General features: G+C 38.5%; 1 protein-coding gene across 7 annotated transcripts; it reads right to left on the minus strand.

Moving 5' to 3' along the window:
- Positions 1-268: 268 nt before the first annotated feature.
- On the minus strand, positions 269-4,876 carry LOC113356968 (F-box/kelch-repeat protein At1g57790-like). Of its 7 annotated transcripts, none has more exons than XM_026600215.1 (6): positions 4,471-4,876; positions 3,396-3,743; positions 1,916-3,294; positions 1,607-1,711; positions 670-1,467; positions 269-555 (listed from the first exon to the last, which is right to left on the minus strand). In XM_026600215.1, exons 2-3 carry the CDS (start codon positions 3,683-3,685, stop codon positions 2,058-2,060), a joined length of 1,527 nt encoding a protein of 508 aa, XP_026456000.1. In that variant the 5' UTR covers positions 3,686-3,743; positions 4,471-4,876; the 3' UTR covers positions 269-555; positions 670-1,467; positions 1,607-1,711; positions 1,916-2,057. The 7 variants fall into 7 exon arrangements, with proteins under 7 accessions (XP_026456000.1, XP_026455999.1, XP_026455998.1 ...); XM_026600214.1 differs by having other exon boundaries at positions 3,964-4,876; XM_026600213.1 differs by having other exon boundaries at positions 3,396-3,863; positions 3,964-4,876.
- Positions 4,877-24,333: the final 19,457 nt, after the last annotated feature.

Below are 24,333 nucleotides of genomic sequence, written 5' to 3' on the forward strand. Positions count from 1 at the left end.
AATTTGAGTTTGAGTTTTAGTTTGTGAGAGAAATTGTTTGAATATGTTTTAATTTTGAAATGGTTTTGAATTTAGAATGATATAGATTAGGATTTAATTTTAAAAGTGAAGGTATCTTAGTACTTTTACCTAATTTTGTCACGTAGAGTGATACGCCCCAAATAATCCCTATAGGTCCAAACTAGCCAGGAATCCAGGCCTCCCACTACATAAATAAAAAATAAATTGGAGTTTGGAGCAATTCGAAGCAGTGGGAAGTAAGGTTTTGTAGAATATTTGAAATTGGTATTCAATTCAATTTAACACATCTTCAACTAGGTGAGCATTCCCATTTTTTCATTGCTGCTCCATGTAGATGTACTTCACTTGACAACGACACCATTACTAATTTTCAAGGGGAAAAAAAGAGTGGAATATGTGCCAAAGTTCAGCGAACAAGCTAGAAGTGAGGATCCATAGAACTTGTTGTTGCTGGCCGGGATTGAGATAATCAAATAACCATGGCCCTCCAAAAGTATATATCAATTCTTCAGCAACAGGAAGCTTAGAAACAGCCTAGAAACCAATTAAAGAGAGAAAGATGGGAATAAGGAAGTTTCCTCTTTAAGAAAACCAGCAACATTTTGGGTGATTCTCGTAGCATCTATAAGACATCAGCATTATTCATACCTCGCACAGTTATGCATAGGGCACGATTTTCGAAGCTCAAAAGAAAGGCATTGACGACAAAGAGATTTGTCAGATCCGCTGACATTCTTACAGGTGCAAGTGGGGCATGCCTGCAACAATCGGATTCACATTCACCATCTATATTAGAAATTTCAATTTTGAAAAAGATACAGCAGCACAATGTGTCTAGCATGAGACAAACACTTGTATCTAAAGAAGAATCTCTGATATCTAAAGAAAAGGGTAATGTCATCAGTTTTGTTCAAGATCTACAGGTGATGAGATGACCAAGGCAAGAGTGCACATCATAGAGAGTACCAAGCAACCTCACAAAATGACCCAAAGAGCCCTTTTGGACAAGCTTTTCCTGTTACAGTCCCACTTTCCCCATCAAGACCATTATCTCTACCTGATCCTCCAATGTCAAAAACACAAATCTTTAATCTCCAGGCGGGAACATAGACAGTTAAAAAACTATCAAATACAAGTTGACGAAAGCTAACAGATATAAAGTTAACAGATATCTTTAACGGGAATGTCAGACCAACGAAAATGAACCCTTCCACCACCTCCACTCCACCAGGCCACCACCATCACAACTGACATGTCCCCAACACTCATGGCAACATCATCGAGTGCGAGCGTATGCAAAAACAAGAGAACAGATCCACCAGAACCACCCCCTAGACCTCTTTTTCCCATAATCGTTTCTGTTATTCTTGCAGAACTTTCTCCATCTGCTCTGAGCGAGCCATAGACAGACAAACTTGGACAATGAATGCGACAATGAACCCATAGCTGTTGGAGAAGAAGAAGTTGAGGATTAATTGAAAGCAAATTGGTGGACCATTTCACCTGATTAATTTTGCATCACAATTTTGAAGAAGCTTAACATGATAAATTTTAAAGAAGCATCGACTGTTTCCCCATAACTAACCTCGACAATGAACCTCGATCTCAGAGTTGCTCATCAGAAGTTCGTCTGCCATGAGTTCGAACTCCAAATATGAATAATGCGCTAACCCAAAGACCAACACTCCAACTGAGTGGCCAAGAAGAAGAAAAAATGATGTTAAAACCATTAGCAAGATTGTCCTTCCAAAACAAAAAGGAATGTGAGAATGAATCCAACAGAGATGTTCAAAAGAAGCCAGTGCTCTTCCTTCAGCCAGTATCATTTACAACAATACCATTGCATATAATAAAATTTAAAAACATTTTTCCATAAAGAGAGAAATTTAAGAACCTGAAATTTACCCCAAAGCAATTAAGTGGCAGCCTGACTCCACCACATATACATAAGCCACTACTGAATGTGCCACAGAACTTACAGGAGACAAATAGTACCGGGTTTTAGATGCTAAGTCAGGCTCTTGATTACGATTTGCCTAAGACCATCTAGGCTCAATCCAAGTGCAGTTTGACCTTTCCTTCGTCTTATGAAAATCTTGCGTGGAATGTTGATTACCCCCTACAAAATGATACCTGCATGCATCAAGAGAGTAGTATAAAATCCTTTCGCCTTGTAATCTCGGGAAGTAGATATTGTTCTCCACGCAACTACGTGGAGAAACCGCTGAAAAACTGGATGTATAGCTGATGAATAATGCATGCTTTCCCAAACTGTTCAATTTTACCCAGACCATCTCCGAATCATCCAATCTATAAATATCTACGGGTTTTCCACTCTGCCCTAAATTCACAAATAGTAGCTTTTCATCACACTCCACCAGATAACTAGGATAAAAAACACTGAATTGCTTCGACGACTTCGAAAGTACTTTCCAACTGGAATCACCTTTCATGTTAAAAACTCCTAACATTCCATTATAATCTAAGCAGTAGAAAGCTCCGTTATAGAAAACCGGGTTGTTAATACACGGCATAAAGTTATCCATACACGGCGTAATATTGTCCTCAGTGGAGGCTTCTCCATAATCGAATTTATGAATTGCCCAACCAGTTGCACTCTTTCCCGGTTCAGTGACCAAGAAAGATATCTCATTGTCATCTCCACTCTCCCACCAACGGGAGATGGCAATCACCACACAATCACGAGAAGTTGGTACGGACGAGAATGACATTCCACCAAGTGCATAATTATCAGGTACATCTGGAAGACAGATCATTGCTCTTGTGAAGGGATTGTAGCAGAATACAGTTGTTTCCCCTTTAGACAATACAAGCCATCCATCTTTCGAAAAACGGACTGTAGCACCTACAAGCAATTGATCAGACAATTTCGTAAGATACTTTTCATTATCTTGCATCGGGTCTACGACATTGCAGATGGTCTCTTCATCAACTTCAAAGATGGAAATCAGCCATGGAGATAAATACTTAGTTGTTGTGGTCCTTGTAGAAGCCGATATTTGGTTCAATGCAGGGAGAAATATTGAATTTTGTTTACAGGCTACGCGGAAGTGATTGTAATCCGCTGGATGGAGAAATCTCGCTATCTCCTCTGTACTGTCATAATCCTCAAGAAAATCCCACTGTTTTGATGCTTCTAATTCTCCTCCTGTATTATTTACCCTGGTCATATTCTCCTCTTCTACACTGGTTTCAGTTGTATCTTCGCTTACTAAAAGATCTGTTATTCTTCTCCTTCTTCCAGCAGTGCGCCTGCCAACAAAAAAAAGAAATCCACTATTAGAGAAGATAACAAATAAGAACATACTGTAATCATCATAATGTAATTGTGGCTGCATTGATGTCGTATTTACCTGTCCATTGCTGTGGGCATCATTATCCAAGTAGGTAGAAACCATGGAGTCGGAAGCTCCAAAAACGGCAAGATGACGCTAGTACCACTATCTTCTACTTCATATACATACAAAGTTTGATCTTCGGGTAGTGTATAGAACAAACAACCCCTTTCCAGTCCCATAGCAGCTGCTGAGCAATACGCGCTGGACGTTGAATAACACTTTCTAGAGTACAAGTCTAACATGTCCATGTTTGTGGACAAAAAGAGAACATGATCATCCAAAGACTTCAACAAAACCCAAGTCATTGATGAAAAATCCAACTTGAAGATATGTGTCGAGCTAACTTTTTTAAAACCTCTTGGGCTGCAATTTAAATAAACTTTAAAGATTTCATTACCAGATTCAAGCCAATTTTCCATGTAAAGACTGAACTCCTCTCCTCCTCCTATTAGTGGGAAACAGTCTTGGTCTACATTGAATTTCCTAAAAAATTGGGTTTGTTCATCAACGACAACATGATGCCATAGTTTTTGTATTTCGATCTCTATAACCCAATTTTCAACAGTGAATGCATATAACTTACCTTGAAAACAAAGCAGGGAATCAATGAATTTGGAACGATCACCTCTGGGGCTATCCAATTCCTTTGTTCTCCATTGTTTGTCTCCGGATTTACAAAAAACTAAAATATGCTTATCATGACTAACTTCATCATCATTCATACCTCTAAAAATGAGGAATACAGTGCAGTTGGCTTCATTGTCAGGATTACAAGTGCTTGGAAGAGGTGGTGAGGATAATACCAAGTCGAACATAAAGTATTATTTTGATTCGGTACTGAAAGACCGACGATCTAGATTAGGCAATTGAACAATTTCAGAAGATACAGGATTCCACAAGAAACAATCATCTAAATCCCTAGCATCAGCGACAGAATACTCAGCATTATCTTGAACATTACCAATAACAATTAGCCATCCTTGATGAAAAGTTTTATGATAATACGCTCTACCTTGCCTCTCTGGTATAGACTTGATGCAATTTCTATTATTGGGTTCACAGGGATTATAAAAACTCTGAAATTTCCTACCTTTTCCATGTGGAAAAACAAGCCAAGGTTCCGCCTTTGGCATCGTTGGGCGCTGTATTTCACTGTCTCAGCTGATTCCTTTGCTGGTGCTGATCCTGATACTAATTGCTTTTCCATGAAAACTGTTTAGGAGAGCAGAAAGAAGACTTAAGTTAGTAAGTTTCTAGTACTGCTCTTGATAGTTGCAGAGGAGAGGAATTCTGTTGAGAATGAATGAAAGGGTTTTTTGTATCTTCATCATTAGATTTCTGGTGTTTCAAACGGGAAGCGAATTGTTTTTGAAATTCTTCTGCGACTCAGATTCAGAAAAGAAGAAGGCAAAAAAAGGAGGATGCTTTTTTGACTTTTGGTTTCCTGAGACTGGGAGTGTTAAGAGTTAAAACTGGGAATAAGGTTAAAAGATTGCTTCTTTGACAGGCCCACCCGATTACGTGGGCCCCAGTCACTGATCGATCAGTGAGTCAGAATAGCAAACGGAAAATGAACGTCTGACGGTATGATTAGAAATCTGACAATAATATACCACCTCGAGTCTTCTGCTTGCTCTTTCCCTTTCGGGTTCTATTTCCTTGTCATCCATTAGCTAAATATTTGTAAGATTAGTAGTAAAAGGTCTCCCGGTGAGGATCATATACGTGGTTCGTTATTCATTGTCACTCGAATGATTCCTTATTCTACTTGAAAGCCCAAAACTAAGACATATATTCATTGATAGCTCCGTGATTTCCGACTTCACAAATTATATAGTGTGATTTACACTTTCTTTTTTTTAAGTTAAAAAGCACTAAAAGAACAACCTTAAGGAGTTAGTAACCCTTACATCACAAAGAGTAGAACCATCTAGTACTAGGCCCTCGCATTAGATTTATCTATTTCTAAAGTATAAAGAATACAAGGAGGAGGGTAATACTCCAGTCAATAGCAGTTCTGTAGCTCTTAGCCTCTTTAGCTAGTGTATCAGCTACATTGTTTGTTGTTCTAGGGATAAAATGAAAACCTTTAAAGTTTTTATAAAAGGAAAATTCATGTCGAACTTCATCCATAATAGTTTGGTTCTGCCAGGTAATTTGAGTTGGCTCTCCATTCAAGTAATCAAAAAGATTCTTACAGTCCCCCTCCACGCTAAAGTCCGACAGATTCATTGCTCTAGCCCATTTTGCAGCCTGAAGAAATCCTAGAGCTTCCGCTTCTTCTGGTTCATTTACTGAGATTGGTCTTGCTCTTCCTTGCTTGAAATCACCTGCATCATTTCTAAAGATTATAGCATAACCTGCTGGGACACTACTTGAGATCCAAGCAGCATCCAAGTTTGGTTTCTTATGAAGTAATTCTGGGAATTTCCAGCTACTATTTCCTTTGTTTCCTATTACTAAGTCTTTTTTGTTGACTAAGTACTTTTCCTTGTGCCAGAAAGCCAAATGTCTCTGTATTTCTAAGGCCACTTGCTGATGTGTTTGATGTTGATTATCAAAAGCTCTATTATATTTTTCCTTCCATATGAACCAGATTTTGGTCATAATGATTTCTATATTAATAAGTTGGTTGTCTTTTTCTAACCATTCTTTAAAAACATCCATAAAGGTGGTATTACTAGCAAAGTGTATGTCTACAGGGCAAGGATCAGTAGTCCAAACTTCTTTTGCAAATTTACAATGTAGGAAAAGATGTTCAACAGTTTCAGTCTCACTACAACCAAAAGAGAAAGAGGGGGAGACATCACTTTGGAATCTAGCTAATTTACTATTAGTCGAAACAACATTCTGTAAACATTTCCAGGCAAAGATCTTTATTCTTTGAGAGATGTTAATGACCCATAGTTTCTTCCAGAAATTATCTGACTGACCTAAATTGTAATTATTTATATGATTTTTTCATTTAGCTTATTGTACATGGATTTAACAGTAAATTTTCCAGATTTGTTGAGTAACCATGTCAGTGTGTCTTCTTTTCCTAGCCTTATTTTACATATTTTCTGAGCTATAAGTTTAGGGAACGAGGAGTGAATTAGAAATTCATTCCACCTTTTAGTATTGGTATCTATTAGTTCATTCACTAGACTTAAGAATGTATTTTGATCTGTCCTTTAATTCTTAAGGCTTTCTGTCAAAACAGGAATCCAATTATCCTCCCATATGTTAACTTTCCTTCCATCTCCAATCTCCCTAATGCTATTTTTTTCCACCAGTTTTATCCTTTTGTAAATGCACTTCCACATCCAGGAACTAGAATTTGGAATATTTGCTCTAAAAGCCGAAGTTTTCCTGAAGTATTTTGGTTTAAGTTGACCCAAAGAGCATTTGGTTCTTTCAAAATTCTCCAAGCAAGTTTAGCTATAAGGGATAAGTTGAATCTATGGGCATTCCTAAATCCAAGGCCCTCTTTAGATGTAGGTTTACACAGACAAGAGTAAGATTTTGGGTAATAACCTTTATAATTTGTTCTTTTCCCCACCATAAGTCTCTCTGAAGAGCATCTATTTTGTTGGTTATTTTTTTGGGCAATATAAAGCAGCTCATCTGATAACTAGCTAAGTTTGCAAGGGTAGCTTTATTTAGATCATCTTACTGGCTTGAGCTAAGATTTTCCCTATCCATTTCATTCACTGATACATTATACAACAAAAATAAGGTCATGTATGATGATGAAAAAGATCAGGATCCTCGAGTGGGGCGTTGCCAAAACTACTGGATTACGCAGTCCCCACGGCTCGATCCCAAGTTGGCTTGCTTCACTTTCCATCCTTTGGACCTTGGGTAGCATCTGATCTAAAAAATCTAGTGAAAATCTCTAACTTTTTGTCTTTAATTTGGTAGTGCTTTTGCTATGTATCAATCCATATTGATTACATGAGGTTTATGTTTTGCTTGCCTAATAGTGAAGTGAATGTCAGAGAAGTTATAATAGCTAATATCTAATGTCCATTTTCAGACCGGCTAGGCTCAAGAATATATATCAAGAAACACACAAGAACCAACGTAATAAGAGTTTTTACCTTGGTATTTCAGGTACCAGCTCAACATTTTTACAGTAAGAGAAAAATAGGAACCTGAAGCAGATACAAAGAAATGCTAGCTAAGAAATTCACCCGAAAGTAAGTGGCAGGACCTCAATACCTAGCTCTACATAAGCCAGTAATACTTACACACTTTTGTACCAGAAGTTATGAGAGACAACTGACTGGTACTGGGATTTAGATGCTAAGCAGGTAGTATCAGGCTCTTGATTAGAATTTTCCTAATAACATCTAGGCTCAATCCAAGTGCAGTTTGACCTTTCCTTCATTTTATGAAAATCTCGTGCAGAATGTTCATTATTCCCTAAAAAATGGTATCTGCATGTATCAAGAGAATAACATAAAACCTTGTCGCCTTGTAATCTAGGGAAGTAGATATTGTTCTCCATGCAACTACGTGGAGCAACCGCTGAAAAACTGGATGTATAGCTGATGAACAACGCATGCTTTCCCAAACTGTTCAGTTTTACCCAGACCATCTCTGAATCATCCAATGTATAAACATCTACCGACTTTCCATTCTGTCCTAAATTCACTAGTAGTAGCTTTTCATCACACTCCACCAGATAACTTGGATAAAAACCACTGAATTGTTTCAACGACTTCGAAAGTACTTTCCAACTAGCATAACCTTCTCTGTTAAAAACTCCTAACATTCCATTATAATCTAAGCAGTAGAGAGCTTCGTTATAGAAAACCGGGTTGTTCATGCACGGCATAAAGTTATACGTACACGATATGTTGTTGTCCTCGGTGGAGACTTCTCCATAATCGAATATATGAATAGTCCAACCAGTTGCACTCTTTCCCGGTTCAGTGGCCAAGAAAGATATCTCAATGTCACCTCCTAATGCCGGCCAATTGGAGATGGCAATCACTAGAAAATTCCGAGAAGTCGGTACCGACAAGAATGACATTCCACCAAGTGTGTAATTATCAGGTATATCTGGAAGGCAGATCACTGCTCTTGTGAAGGGATTGTAGAAGAATACAGTTTTTTCCCGTTAGAAACCAGAAGCCATCCATCTTTTGAAAAACGGATGGTAGCACCTACAAGCAATTGATCAGATATCTTCATGATGTACTTGTCATTATCATGCATCGGGTCTACGATGTTGTTGATGGTCTCTACATTATCTTTAAAGATAGAAATCAGGCGTGGAGATAAATAAGTACTTGATGTGGTCCTTTTAGAAGAAGATGCTTGGTTCAATGCGGGGAGAAATATAGAATTTTGTTTACAGGCTACATGAAAATGAACGTAATCCACTGGATGGAGAAATCTTGCTATCTCCTCTGTACTGTCATAATCATTAAGAAAATCCCACTGTTTTAACGATGCTAACTCTCCTCCACTAATATTTAACCTGCTCATGTTCTCCTCCTCTATACTGGTTTCAGTTGTATCTTCGCTTCCTAGAAGATCCATTATTCTTCTCTTTCCTCCAGGAACCTGCCTGCCAACAAGAATACAAATAAATCCATTATTAGAAAAGCTAACAGATAAGAATATAGCATAATCATCATAATGTAGTTGTGGCTGCAGTGATGTTGTATTTACCTGTCTACTATTGTGGGTATCATGATCCAAGTGGGCAGAAACCATGGAGTTGGAAGCTTCAAACATGGCACGATAGCGGTAGTACCATTGTCTTCTGGTTCAAATATGTACAAGGTTTGATCTTTGGGGATTGTATAGAACAAACAGCCCCTTTCCAGTCCCATATCAGCTGCTGAGCAAGACGCGCTGGACGTTGACCAAAAGACTTCAACAAAACCCAAGTCATCTCCCCTCCTTTAAAATGCTAAGTCATATGATATTCCACGTCACACGGTAAATGTGACACGCCCCTCAAATTAAATTAGATAAAAGCTTTGGGCATTAGTAATTCTGGAGAGGACACTTGTAGTGATCTACACTACACAACTCAAATCTTTAAGGATAGAGATTTAGAATGGGTAGAGAAGAAGTTTGAAAGAGAAAATCAATTTTTAGATTAATAACTTTTCATAGCACAAGAAGAGACCAATCCACAAGGTTTATACCCACTTCCTCACAAGGACAAAACGTGTGAGTAGCACGAGGGTAGTTAGCTAAGCTGAAATACAAAACGAGAATAAAAGAATAAGAAGCGGCTTAAACTGGGGTTCCCTTAACAACTGGGTTCCCCTTAACAAAGGTAGCCTATAACCTTCTCATCCTAGGATTGTCATTTTATGACAAAGGCTCTCCCTTCTTTAGATTCTTGTCCTCAAGAATCACCTTTAGAAACTGCACCTCTATGGTTTGCTTGTCCTCCCAAATAGCTTCAGAATTTTCCATTCCTTCCCACCGAATCAATACTTGCTTGACTGAGAAGTTATTCTTCTTGATAACTCTTGAATCAAGTACCTGTAAGGGTCTTACCTTTATCTCTCCTCCTTTAGACAGATGAGGTAGAGTTGTTTGTGGCAATGTTCCCTTCCCTAGCTTGGGTTTCAACTGTGAGACATGGAAGGTTGGGTGGATTTTGGAATCAGCTGGTAACTTGAACTTGTAGGCCACTTGCCCCACTTTTGATTCAATCTGATAAGACCCAAAGAATTTAGCTGATAGTTTCAGATTCCTTCTCAGTTGGATTGAAGTCTGTCTATATGGTTGTAACCTTAAGTATACCCAGTCTCCCACTTCAAATGACCTCTCTGTCCTTTTTTTATCATCTTGGCTTTTGATTCTATGTTGAGCTTCTTCCAAGGCTCCCTTCAGTAGTTGTTTCATGGATTGTCTCTGCTCTATGTAGTCATCTACATCAGGATGAACCCCTTGTGTTGCTGAAGATATCCCGAACTGTGGTGGTGCATATCCATAGAAGGCTTCAAATGGTGTGAGCCTTAAGCTTGTATGAAAACTGGTGTTGTACCACCATTGTGTCATTGGTAGCTAGCTGACCCATTTGCTTGGTTTAAAGCTAGTCATATACCTTAAATAGGATTCTAAGCAAGCATTCACCCTCTCAGTCTGTCCATAAGTTTGAGGGTGATAAGCTGTGCTCATGTGTAATGCAGAATCTAGCCTAGCAAAAAGGGCTTGCCAGAAATTGGTCACAAAAATTGCATCCCTATCTGACACTATAGATTTAGGGAGACCATGGAGTTTGAATACAGTGTCAATAAATACCTTTGCCACTGAAGCTGCAGTGTAGGGGTGGCTCAAGGGAATTAAATGGCTGAACTTGGTGAGTCTGTCCACCACTACCAATATAACCTCCCTGCCTTCAGATTTTGGGAGACCAGAGATGAAGTCCATACTTATATGCTCCCATGCTTGCTCAGGGATGGGCAGTGGCTGAAGTAGGCATGTTGGGCTGGTGTTAAAACTTTTATGTTGCTGGCACACATCACAAGCTTGGACAAAAGTCTTGATATCATTGTGCATTCCTACCCAGAAAAAGTACAACTTGGCCCTTTGATATGTGGCTTGTGCTCCTGAATGCCCTCCAATAGGTGAAGAATGAGTGGAGAGAATGACTTTCTGCCTTAATCCTCCATGTTCTCCAGTATAGAGTCTTCCTTTGTAACTCAACACCCCTTGCTGATAAGCATAACCTTCCACTGCTCCTTCTTGTATAGTTAACTTGGGAATTAACTCTTCTGCAAGAGTATATTCTTTATAGATTTCATGAATTTCAGTGAACCACTCAGGTTGTAGTTGAATTAAACTCCGGCATGAAGGTTGCTCTCCAAGGTGGACTCTAGATAAGGCATCTGCTACTTGGTTCTCAGACCCCTTCTTGTACTTTAATTCATAATCATACCCCAACAGTTTGGCTAACCATTTTTGTTGTAGTAGTGAATGATCCTCTGCTCCATGAAGTATTTGATACTTTGGTGGTCTGTGAAGATTGTGAATTTGTTTCCAAGCAGGTAACATCTCCATTTAGTTACAACCATCACCACTGCTATCAGTTCCTTTTCATAGGTGGACATGACCAAGAATCTGGGTTTCATTCCTTTGCTGAAGTATGCTATGGGTTAGAGCTGGCAAACGGGCGGGCCGGGGCTTGCCCGTTGCGGGTTCCACGGGTTCGGGTTAATACGGGTTGAAACCCGCGGGTTGAAATTTTACACGGGTTATCATTTCTTCAACCCGTGCCCGTAACGGGTTTAACTTGCGGGTTCACGGGTTAGCCCGCCTGTTTGCCAGCCAGTTTCATCCTAGCTGCCAGTTTCACCTACTGCAACATCTTTATTCACTTTCTCATACTCCACCATCATTCATCACTGCTAGTCGAGCTCTCTTCTCTGATTTCTTGTTTCATTCGAACTCTCTCTATCATCATCTACCATGGCTTGATTCATAAAATCACTGAGAACATCAACTGCCATACTGTTTCTAGACTACTCTTCTTTCTTAAACCCTACACACAAAAATCATGTTGCTAGACTACTCTACTTTCTTAAACCCTACACACAAAAACAACAGAGAAAGAGGCGCCAAGAGACAAAGAGAGGAAGAAAAGGTAAGGATACTCTTTTCTGTTCTTCTCTGCTATTATATTGTGAATTCGAATCTAGGGTTTTACTTTGTAGGTGCGTATACTGTTTCAAGGAGCTATCATCAATCAATCAGTACTTAAATTTACAATTACAATACCCTATCTTAGGTTAAAGTTCATTTTAATTATGTAATAAGCAAAATTGGTCTTATTTAATAATGGGTTTACTATTAATTTTGTTTTTATTATCAATTTTTGATCGAAAGTTGGGATTGAGAGAGATGTTATTTTGTTGGAGCTTTGATTGATGTCGTTTCTGTTGTTTGATTTTATTATCCGTGTTTGTTGATTCTCAAGTTTATCAGTTTGATTCTAGGATGGGTAAAATTGGTCTTATTTAAGAATGAGTTTACTAAGGATTTTGTTTCTATTATCAATTTTGATTCGAAATTTGGGATTAGGAGTTGTTTTGTTGGGAGTTTGATTGGCAACATGCTGAGAACAATTAGTGGGGTGGTATAATATCTTGGTTAAGTTTTTTTATACTGTTTCGATGTCAAGTTTTGAAATCTTATCGATATAGCACCGTATGGTTTACTGTAAGAGGGTTTTTACATACACGACTTAGATGCAACAGTTATAAGAATCTTTGCAAGTGTTGAACTTGTTGTACTGGGGTTTATCTCTCTTTTTCTCGCTTTTGGAAATTGGAGTTGTTCCTTAGCTATGTTGTTGCCAAATGTACCGTGGTATTGTCAACAGCTTGATTAAGAGGAGGTAGCTAATCATGTCCTTAACTATAATTTCTACTTATCAGAAACCTTAACTTTATTAACTTTAGTTTCTACTACTTGATTGGCGTAATATCTGCTATTTGATTTCATTATCCAAGTTTGTTGTTTCTCGAATTTGTTAGCCGCCTTAAGCAATTCAGAATCACTTGTAGCTAATGATTAGTTGAAACTGGCTTAAAAAAGAAACCACAGATCAATGATAGATTCAGTTTTTGTTTTCTGGCACTGTTTCTCTCATAGTCGGATTGGTTAGAATAAATTGGATTCATTACTCGTATTGGGATCTCTTTGTAGAATTGGATTCATTACTTCACACCGATGGAATCTGTAAGAAACATGGAAATAGGAAGCCACTTTATAATAAGAGACTTAAGAGTTAATTTGTAATACTGGGGCATCGCCCTATTTTTCTAGCTTTGGAAATTGGAGGCCGAAGGTTTTTGTTCCTTGGCTATGTTGTTGTAACTGGGCATAGTAATGTGTCATCAATAGCTTTCATGTGGAGGTTTTTTACATATAATGGTGAAATGTTGGTTGCATACGGAAATATACTCCTTGTCCTCTTTTGTTCTGTTATTCTGCTTATTTTTTCTGACTAAGACTTAATTTGAACGCTTTTGTGCTATTTGTCAAACCTTGCAGTGAATCAGAAGATTTTTTTTCACTCATACAAGAGTAAGATGGTGTGAGGAGACTGGTTAATTTGATTTGCTCATAACAATGTCGTCTCTAAGGAATTCTGTCCCTAGGAGAGCTCACAAAGAACGATCCCAGCCGTGAGTAACTGCTCATTTTTCCTCAACTTTTATACCTTATTTGGTTATATCCGCAACCTTCATTTTTGTTTTCCATACTTTCAGGCAAGCAAGAAAAAAGTTTGGGATTCTTGAAAAGCACAAAGATTACCGTCAGCGTGCAAAGGCATACCACACAAAGGAGAACATTATAAAATCACCGAGAACATCAACTGCCATCAATCATCCGAGACTCAATAACACACTTCCATGCATGGCAGCGAGCATGTATTCTTAGTTGAACTCGGGCTGAAGTTATCCTTGCATCATCATCTGTCGAGATATACTGGCAACAACCCAAACTCGATACACTTCATTCTCATCTCCATCCACATCTCATCATCTCTGCCAACCGTCACAGCTATGTACGATCATCAACAGCATCACAGAGACGTCCATCCTTCAGTTCAATGGAAGCAACAATCAACTTCCGTCATACACTACAGCCATTAGTTCCTTCTCGTGACTACTGCCAACACTACTCCCATCTTCACTGATGTTGATCGCAGTAACTCCAATCCAGTCTTCCAACTCCGACAGAAACCCAATGTTCTTCCCAAACTCCATACAAAACCGAGCATACCAATAAATATCAGTAGCTTCTCCTTCCATAGAGAACAAGAAGAGAGCTATTGTTACTTGAGCTGATGACAGCAAGCGTGAGATAGAGTCAGTGCATCGATGGGTTATGGAGTTGTGCTGCTGCCATCATCAAAAGGTGATGGAGTTTGCTTTGAAGAAGATGCTCGTGATAGTGAATTAGTGATGACTGATGATGGAGTAGTTGTTTCTCGAGTATGGACTGTTGTGAATGACTCGAGATGGATCATTGAGCTGATCAGAAGAATCAGGGCAGGAAGGAGTTCGAGTAAAAGAAGAACAAGGTCTGTTATTAGTGTTATATGACTTATTAATAAGGTAGACGGGTTTACGGGTTGTACCCGCGGGTTCACGGGTCGGGACGGGTTAACCCGTTTACTCACAAGCCGATATTTCTCCAACCCGAACCCGGCTTGTTTTGAAACAAGCCGAGCCGGGTTCGGGTTTTCACGGGTCGGGCACGGGCTAACCCGCGGGTTTTGGCTTGTTTGCCAGCTCTACTATGGGTCTTCCCTCTTGCATAAATACTTCTCCAACTCCAGTTTCACAAGCATCAGTTGAGATCTCAAAAGGTTTGTTGAAGTCTGGTAACACTAGGACTGGTGTGGAGGAGACAGCCTTCTTCAATTTTTCAAAAGCAACTTGAGCTGAGTTGTCCCAATGGAAGTTATTCTTTTTTAAAAGATCTGTTAATGGCTTTGCAGTGAGGCCATAATTCTTGACAAACCTTCTATAATACCCTGTTAGACCTAGGAATCCTCTCAAGTCTTTGATGGTTGTAGGAGTGGGCCATCTTGTCATGCAGTCTACCTTGAGGGGTCAGCAGCCACTCCCCCACCAGAGATTATATGCCCTGAATATTCCAGCTTATCTTGGCAAAATGAACACTTGCTGAGCTTTGCAAATAGCTGGTTCCTTTGGAGTATCTCTAGAGTAAGCTGGAGATGCTTCATATGTGACTCCATACCTGGGTTGTAGACTAATATATCATTAAAGAAAACTAGTATGAATTTCCTCTAGATAAGGCTTAAACACCTCATTCATTAATGCTTGGAAGCTAGTTGGGGCATTAGTCAAGCCAAAAGGCATAACTAAAAATTCATAATGTCCTTGATGTGTCTTGAAGGCAGTCTTTTGAGTATCCTCAGGAGATACCCTGATCTGGTGGTATCCTGCTCTCAAATCAATCTTTGAAAAAATAAAGGACCCTTTGAGTTCATCCAATAACTCCTCAATTACTGGAATTGGGTACTTATCTTTAACAGTAATCTCATTGACCTTCTTGTAGTCAACACAAAACCTCAAACTTTCATCTTTCTTTTTAACCAATATAATGGGGGAGGAGAATGGACTATGACTAGGCTTTATTATCCCTGACTTGAGCATCTCCTTCACTAATTTCTCTACTACTTCCTTCTGCACATATGGAATCTTATAGGGTCTTTGGTTAGGTGGAGTTGTATTTGGATGTAAGGGTATATGATGGTCATGAGATCTTTCAGGTGGCAATGAAGTGGGCTCATTGAATAGGGAAGAATACTTGAGAGTTATATCTCTCTTTCTCGATTCAATACTTACTCAAGCAAATAGAAATCTGCGAGTCTAATTGAATACAAGAGAACTCACTTGAACGGTGCCAAAAAACAATGTTCAAGATCAATCAGTTTCTAATTAACAACCAAAGGTTGGATTTCACAATTGATTGATTCAACGCACAACCTGCGATATTTCAATTGTATAACAAAATATAATGCGGAAAAGAAATAACACAGACACCAGAAGTTTTTTTAACGAGGAAACCGCAAATACAGAAAAACCCCGGGACCTAGTCCAGATTGAACACACATTGTATTAATCCGCTACAGACACTAGCCTACTACAAACTAACTTCGGTCTGGACTGTAGTTGAACCCCAATCAATCTCATACTGATCCAAGGTACAGTTGCAGTCCTTACGTCTCTAATCCCTGCAGGATACTACGCATTTGATTCCCTTAGCTGATCTCACCGACAACTAAGAGTTGCTACGATCCAAAGTCGACGAGTTTTTTGTTACGTTGTTTGATAAATCAAGGTGAATATGAACCAATTGATAACCCGTACTTATATTCCCGAAGAACAACCTAGAATTATCAATCACCTCACAATAATCTTAATCGACTAGCAAAAAAAGATATTGTGGAATCACAAACGATGAGACGAAGGTGTTTGTGACTACTTTTATATCTTTCCCATCAGAGATATCAATCTCAATCCAATCTTACGATTGTACTCAACTACGATAGAAACAACAAGATCAGATCACACAACTACAAGAAAGTAGTATTGGCCTGGCTTCACAATCCCAATGAAGTCTTCAAGTCGTTAACCTACAGGGTCTCGAGAAGAAACCTAAGGTTAAAGGAGAATCGACTCTAGCTAATACAACTAGTATCACACAAGAGGTGTGGGGATTAGGTTTCCCAGTTGCTAGAGTTTTCCCTTATATAGTCTTTCAAATCAGGGTTTGCAATCAATGTTAGCTTAGTAACAAAGCATTCAATATTTACCGTTAGATGAAAACCTGATTAGATTCAAGCTAATATATTTCAACCGTTAGATCGAAACTTAGCTTGTTACACACGAATGAAATGCATGTTTATTTAGGTTTGTGTAACCGTACCCAAACATGTACATCTAGTTGGTTCAACAGTAGTTAACCAAATGGTTAGCCATATGAGTACTTCCATATCAACCATATTCTTCTTTACCATAATTAGTTCAAATGACTCAAATGAACTATTTAGAGAGTTGTTCTATTTCTTAGATCTTATGGACGTATACAAGACACAATCGAAGCAAAAACGATTTGATTCACTTGAATCGATTCATGAACTTTATACCCACGGTTTTCAAACATGCATTCCTTAGTTAATATTAGTTTAAGTTCAAAAATAATAGTTTTTAGAAAATAACCAACTTAAGTACGCGGACTTAAGTACCCGGAATAAGTTTGCTTTGAATTCACAAACTCCAGCAGAAATTCTCGGGAAGAGAACCTCCGACAGTACACAGACTTGGTACGCGGACTTTAGTTCCGGTTTTCCTGAGCAGCAAAGTACGTATACTTTGGTTCAAGGAATAAGGACTTATACATGTATGAGTTGCCTCACAATGTTTATATCCAACCATGGTTATACAATCTAAACTCTCATTTCAATAATTGAAACATTCTTAGAGGACGTTATATGATTGTTATTCACAAACCATTTTTCGTCAAAGCCATTTTCAAGTAATTGAAACAAATCATGACTTTCGTCACTAGTAAAGATGAACTTGGCCAAAGCGAAAGCTTACCAACACATATTTCGAGAAATAGATAAGCGAGATAGACTCGGCTCGAAATAGCAAATGTGTATAATCAAAGTCTATATAGAAAAACGACTTTTGTCTCAAGATCGGAGATAGAGTAGATAGACTTTTGAGTGATAGATAAGTTCAAGTCTCCACATATCTTTTAGTAGATGAAGTTCCACCAGTTCCTTGAGTAGTTCTTCGTCTTTGTATGATAATCTCCATGGAGTCTTGAGATCAACTATACTTTCTATCCTAGTCCGAGACTTAGCTATAAGTAGACTAGAAATCAAGATTTATAGTTTTGATCACTAACATTGACAAACATGCTTGAGATAGCAACGCATGCGAGCATGTTTGTCAATGTTAGTGATCAAAACTATAAGTCTTGATTTCTAGTCTACTATAGCTAAGTCTCGGACGAGGATATAAAGCATAGTTGAGCTGAAGACTTCATGGCGATTCATCATACAAGAAAAAGAACTACTCAAGGAACAGGTGGAACTTCTCGACAAAAAGGTATGTGAAGACTTGAACTTATCTATCACTCAAAAGTCTATCTATTCTATCTCCTACTTCTTGAGACAAAAAGTCGTATGCTATATATAGACTTTGATTATACATAGTTGGTATTTCGAGCTGAGTATACCACGCCTATCTATATCTCGAAATATGTGTTGGTAAGCATTTCGCTTCGACCAAGTTTATCTTTACCTAGTGACGAAAGTCATGATATGTTTCAATCACTTTGAAAATTGCTTTGACGAAGAATGTTTCAATGATTGGAATGAGAGTTTAGATTACATAACCAATGGTGGACATAAGCATTATTGTGGAAACACATTTATGTATAAGTCCTATTCCTTGAACCAAAGTTTGCGAACTTTGTTGATCAAGAGAACCGGAAGAATGGCGTGAGCCAAGTCCGCGAACTTCCGAAGTTCTCAAACCCGAGAATTTCTGCTGGAGTTGACAAACTAGTGCGTGAAGCTAAGTCCGTGAACCGGCGAAGTTCTCATCCCGAAAATTTCTGCTGGAGTTTGTAAAATCTGCCCCGTAACTTAAGTCCGCGAACCAAGTCTGCGAACTTAAGAAGGTTATATATCTGAAGATGATTTCTGAACTTAAACTTAAAAAGACTAAGGAATGCAGTTTGCAAACCGTGGCTATAAAATTTCATGAACCGATTCGAGTGAATCAAATCATCTTTGCTTCAATTGTGTCTTGTGTAGTTACATAAGAATTCGTTACAATTGAACAACTCTCTAACTAGTTCATTTGAGTCATGTGAACTAGTTATGGTGAAGAAGAACATGGTTGATATGAAATGCTCATATGGCTAACCTTTTGGTTAACTATTATTGAACCAACAAGTACATACGTTTGGGTACGGTTCACAAACCTAGAAGCGTGCATTTCAATTGTGTGTAACAGGCTAAGTTTTCGATCTAACGGTTGAGAAATATTAGCTTGAATCTAAATCAGGTTTTCATCTAACGGTGGATATTGATTACTTTTTTACCAAGGTAACTTAATGGCAAACCCTGATTTGAAAAACTATATAAGGGGACATCTAGCATCAATGCAAAACTAATCCCCACACCTTACGTGTGATACTAGTTTGCGTGTAAGAGTCGGTTCTCCTTTAACCTTTGGTTTTCTTCTTCTAAAACCAGGTTAACGACTGAAAGACTTCATTGGGATTATGAAGCCAGACCGATACTACTTTATCGTAGTTGTGTGACCATATCTTGCATCTTCTATCGTACGAGTACAATTATATTGATTGTCTTGATATTGATATCTCCGATATGCAAGATATAAAAAGTAATCACAAACATCTTCGTCTTATCGTTTGTGATTCCGCAACATCTTGTTTCGCTACCATACGATTAAGATTGTTGTGAGGTGATTGATAACTCTAGGCTGTTCTTCGGGAATATAAGACCGGATTATCAATTGGTTCATGTTCACCTTGATTATTATCAAAAGACGGAACAAAACCTTTTAGGGTTTATCTGTAGGAGACAGATTAATCCTTCGATAGAATTGTATGTGTGAAACAGATTTGTTTGTCATCAAGTCTTCGACTTTGGGTCGTAGCAACTATTAGTTGTGGGCGAGATCAGCTAAGGGAATCGAGTGCGCAGTATCCTGCTGGGATCAGAGGCGTAGGGAGTACAACTATATCTTGGATCAGCGGGAGACTGATTAGGGTTCAACTACAGTCCAGTTCGAAGTTAGAGTGGAGTAGGCTAGTGTCTGTAGCGGCTTAATACAGTGTGTGTTCAATTTGGACTAAGTCCCACGGTTTTTCTGCATTTGCGGTTTCCTCGTTAACAAAATTTCTGGTGTCTGTGTTATTTCAGTTTCCGCATTATATTGTTTTATCTTTAGAATTGAAATAATACAGGTTGTGCGTTAGATCATCAATTAGAGTAATCCAACCTTTGGTTGTTTATTGTCATCGATTGATCCTCGGATATTGGGCTTTGGTACCATCCGAGTTATTCCTTGTATTTGATTAGGACTCGCTGATTTCTATTAGCTTGAGTAAATCAAAACAAGAGAGAGACATTAAATCCTTGAGATACTTTTACCTAGATTGAGTCTGACTGTCAAGATGATTCTCTAGAAAGTATTTCGGAGTTAGTCCATACAGATTGCTAAGCGAAATATTGGGTGGTGTTGTTAGACCCCCGCTTTTACAATTGGTATCAGAGCAGGCAAACACGTTCAAGACCTTACAAGTCTGTGTTTGTAGCGATCTGACTCTATGGACAAGAGCATCTCTGATAACACAACATCAATTCAGAGCCACTCACGTGAATCTGAAAGGATTTCTGAGAAAAGCTCTAAAACCTGTCCAGTAATTGAATCCACCTTCGACTGGAAAAAATATCTTGATCAACTGTTGGATGATGTTTCAGATGTTAGTGATTCATAAGAGGTACAAAGTATTGATGAGGAAGTCTCTCAATGTATCAAGTTGTTTGACCGTGCTTTGAAGGAAACGAAGTCAACATCCTGCTTGAAAAAATATGTGGGTCCTCTTTGTCAAGAAAACAGAAAGTTGAAAAAACTTTTTAAAGGTTATGATAGTGGATATAAACTCTTACAATCTACCGTTAAAGATCATGAAGAATATATTCACACACAAAAATCTGAATGTGACACTCTGTTCCGAAATCTCTTCGTGTTGAAAGAAAGACTTGCAGAAACTGAAGCAAGACATGAATCTCAACAAAAACGTTTTTGTTAGAGCATAGCTCGGTCAACCTCGCATGCGTTTCTATCTCAAGCATGTTTGTCAATGTTAGTGATCAAAACTATAAGTCTTGATTTCTAGCCTACATAGCTAAGTCTCGGACTAGGATATAAAAGTGTAGTTGAGCTCAAGGACTTCACGGCGATTCATCATACAACGACGAAGATCTATAAAGGAACCGTGTAACTTCATCAACAAAAAGGTATGAGGAGACTTGAACTTATCTATCACTCAAAAGTCTATCTCTTCTATCTCCTACTTCTTATGAGACAAAAGTTGTCCGCTATATAGACTAGATCATACACATTTGACATTTCGAGCTGAGCATTCATTGCTTATCTTTTATCTCGAAATCGTGTATTGGTAAAGCGTTTCACTTTGATCAATTTTATTTTCACCTAGTGACGAAAGTCATGAAAAGTTTCAATCACTTTGAGAATGGCTCTGACGTAAATCGGTCTGTGAATAACAGCTACATAGCGTCCTCTGAGAATGTATCAATGATTTAAATGAAAGTTTAGATTACATAACCATGTATTCCTTGAACCGAAGTTTTCGAACTTTGTTGATCAAGAGAAATCGGGAGGATTGTGGAATTGGCTTGCCAAGTCCGCGAACCTAGTTCGCAGACTCAGTCCGTGAACTGTCAGAAGTTCTCGACCGAGAATTTCTGCTGGATTTTTCAAAACTCGTTTGTGTGCTAAGTCCGCGAACTCAGTCCGCAAACCTAGTCCGTGAACTGGCGGAAGTTCTCTTTCCGAGAATTTCTGCTGAGTTTAGAAAACTCAACCGATTAACTTAAGTCCGCGAAATTGTTTTTGAACTTAAGAGGTTATGATCTAAGATGTGCTCTGAACATGAAAAATTAAATTACAAAGGAATGCTTTATGAAAACCGTGGCTATAATGTTCATGAGCCGATTCAGTCGAATCAAATTATCTTTGTTCCAATTGTGTCTTGTGTAGTTACATAAGATCTCATAGCAATTGAAAAACTCTTTAACTAATTCATTTGAGTCAATTGATTTAGTTATGGTGAAGAAGAACAAGGTTAATATGAAATGCTCATGTGGCTAACCATTTGGGTTACTATGTTGAACCAACATACACGTACATGTTTGGGCATGGTTTTCACGAACCCAGTAAACGTCTACCCAAGTGTGTGTGACAAGCTAAGTTTTCGATCTAACGGTTGAGAAATACTAGCTTGAATCTAAATAAGGTTTTCATCTAACGGTGAATAAGGATTGCTTTGTAACTAACGCAAAACCCTGATTTGAAGGCTTTATAAAGGAGACATCTAGCATTGTGCAAAACTAATCCCCACACGTCTGTGTGCTACTAGTGTTCCTTCTAGAGTCGATCACCATTAACCTTTGATTTTCTTCTCTAAAATCAGGTTAACGACTTAAAGACTTCATTGGGATTATGAAGCCAGGCCGATACTACTTTATCGTAGTTGTGTGATCTGATTTTGCATCTTCTATCGTACGACTACAATCGATTGATTGGCTTGATATTGTGAGAGTTCTCCGATAGGCAAGATAAAGAAGTCACAAACATCTTCGTCTCACTGTTTGTGATTCCTCGACAATCCGCTTGTGTAGTCAGGAAGGATTGTAGAGAGGTGATTGATTAATCTAGGATGTTCTTCGGGAATATAAGACCGGATTACCAATTGGTTCCTGTTCACCTTCATTTTATATCAAAAAACGGAACAAAACCTAGGGTTTATCTGTGGGAGACATATTTATCCTTTGATAGACTTTTCTGTGTGAGACAGATCTGTTTATTATCAAGTCTGTGATTTTGGGTTACAACAACTCTTGGTTATGGGTGAGATCATCTAAGGGAATCAAGTGCGCAGTATCCTGCTGGGATCAGAGGCGTAGGAGTACAACTGTACCTTGGATCGGTGGGAGACTGATTGGGGTTCAACTATAGTCCAGTCCGAAGTTAGTTTGCAGTAGGCTAGTGTCTGTAGCGGCTTAATACAGTGTGTATTCAATCTGGACTAGGTCCCAGGGTTTTTCTGCATTTTTGGTTTCCTCGTTAACAAAATTTCTGGTGTCTGTGTTATTTCTTTTCCGCATTATATTTTATATAATTGAAATAATGCAAGTTGTGCGTTCGTGATCATCAATTGGAAATCCAACCTTTGGTTGTTGATTGATATTGATTGATCCTTGGGCATTGGTCTTTGGTACCGTCCAAGTATTCCTTGTAATTGATAAAGACTCGCTATTGTTTTTAGCTTGAGTAAAAATCAAATCAAGAGAGAGATATTAACTCCTTGAGATACTTTTATCTAGATTGAGTCTGACTGTCTAGTTGATTCTCGAGCAAAGTATTTCGGAGTTAGTCCATACAGATTGCTAAGCGAAATATTGGGTGGTGTTGTTAGACCCCCGCTTTTTCAATTGGTATCAGAGCAGGCAAACACGTTTAAGACCTAACAAGTCCGTGTTTGTAGCGATCTGACTCTATGGACAGAGGTGTGATCTTTATTAATGTACCACCAGTCTTCGATGGCTCCAATTACTTATGGTGGAAAATTATTATGCGAGCTTTTCTTCAATCGCGTGATTTTCAATCATGGGTATATGTGGTGAATGGTTATGATGCGCCCATTGTTGCAGCTGGAGACGGAACTGTTCCCAAGAATATTGGTGAATATAATGCTGCCGAGATTCTTGTTGCAAAGCAGAATTCTGAAGGGTTAAATGCTATCATACATTCCATTGCCCCAAGTCTTCAACACCATGTGTCTAATTGCACTAGGTCTAAAGATGCTTGGGATATATTAGAAACCTTATTTGAAGGAAACTCCAGTGAAAAGGAAGCTAGGCTTCAAAACCTTAATTCCGATTGGGAGAACCTTCGTATGGCAGATGAAGAAACATTTGATGAGTTTAATCACAAAGTGTCTGAAATTGTTAATGCATCTTTTGCATTGGGTAAGACTATTCCTGAAAAGGACATTGTGATGAAAATTCTCAGATCGCTGCCATCTAGATACGAGTCCAAGAAGCATGCCATCGTTGAGGGGAATAACCTCAATAATCTTTCCAGAAACACCTTGGTTGGGAAGCTAAAGATCTTTGACCATGAGTATACATCCAAAGTCGGTAAGGATGTTGCCTTTAAAGCACAGAAGAGCACTAAATTACTTGCCAAAGGTAAAAGTGCTCATGTCTCTGAGGATGATCAGTCTGAGAATGATTTTTTCAGATGAAGATCTTGACAAGTCGGTCTCCTTGATCACAAGACAGTTTAGGGATCCTCTGTTGAATAGAAGTAAACGGTTTTCAAGAGACAAACCTAGGTCATCAGAAAAACCTCACGGTCGCGTACCTCCTAAAAACAGGGATGCTGACGAGGCTTATGACGAGGACATGCCTCAGTGCTTTAAGTGTAAGGATTTTGGCCATTTTGCTAATGAATTCCCAAGTCGTAGAAAATACACTGGGAACAAAGGTCTAGCTGTAACACTTGATGAAATGTCTGAAACCTATGATTCCGATGAAGATAGGAAATCAAGTGTAGGGCTCCTTGGTGAAAACATCGATTTTGATACTTGTAGCAAT

The sequence above is a fragment of the Papaver somniferum genome, chromosome 3, assembly GCF_003573695.1.
Source record: "Papaver somniferum cultivar HN1 chromosome 3, ASM357369v1, whole genome shotgun sequence".
NCBI classification, from domain to species: domain Eukaryota; kingdom Viridiplantae; phylum Streptophyta; class Magnoliopsida; order Ranunculales; family Papaveraceae; genus Papaver; species Papaver somniferum.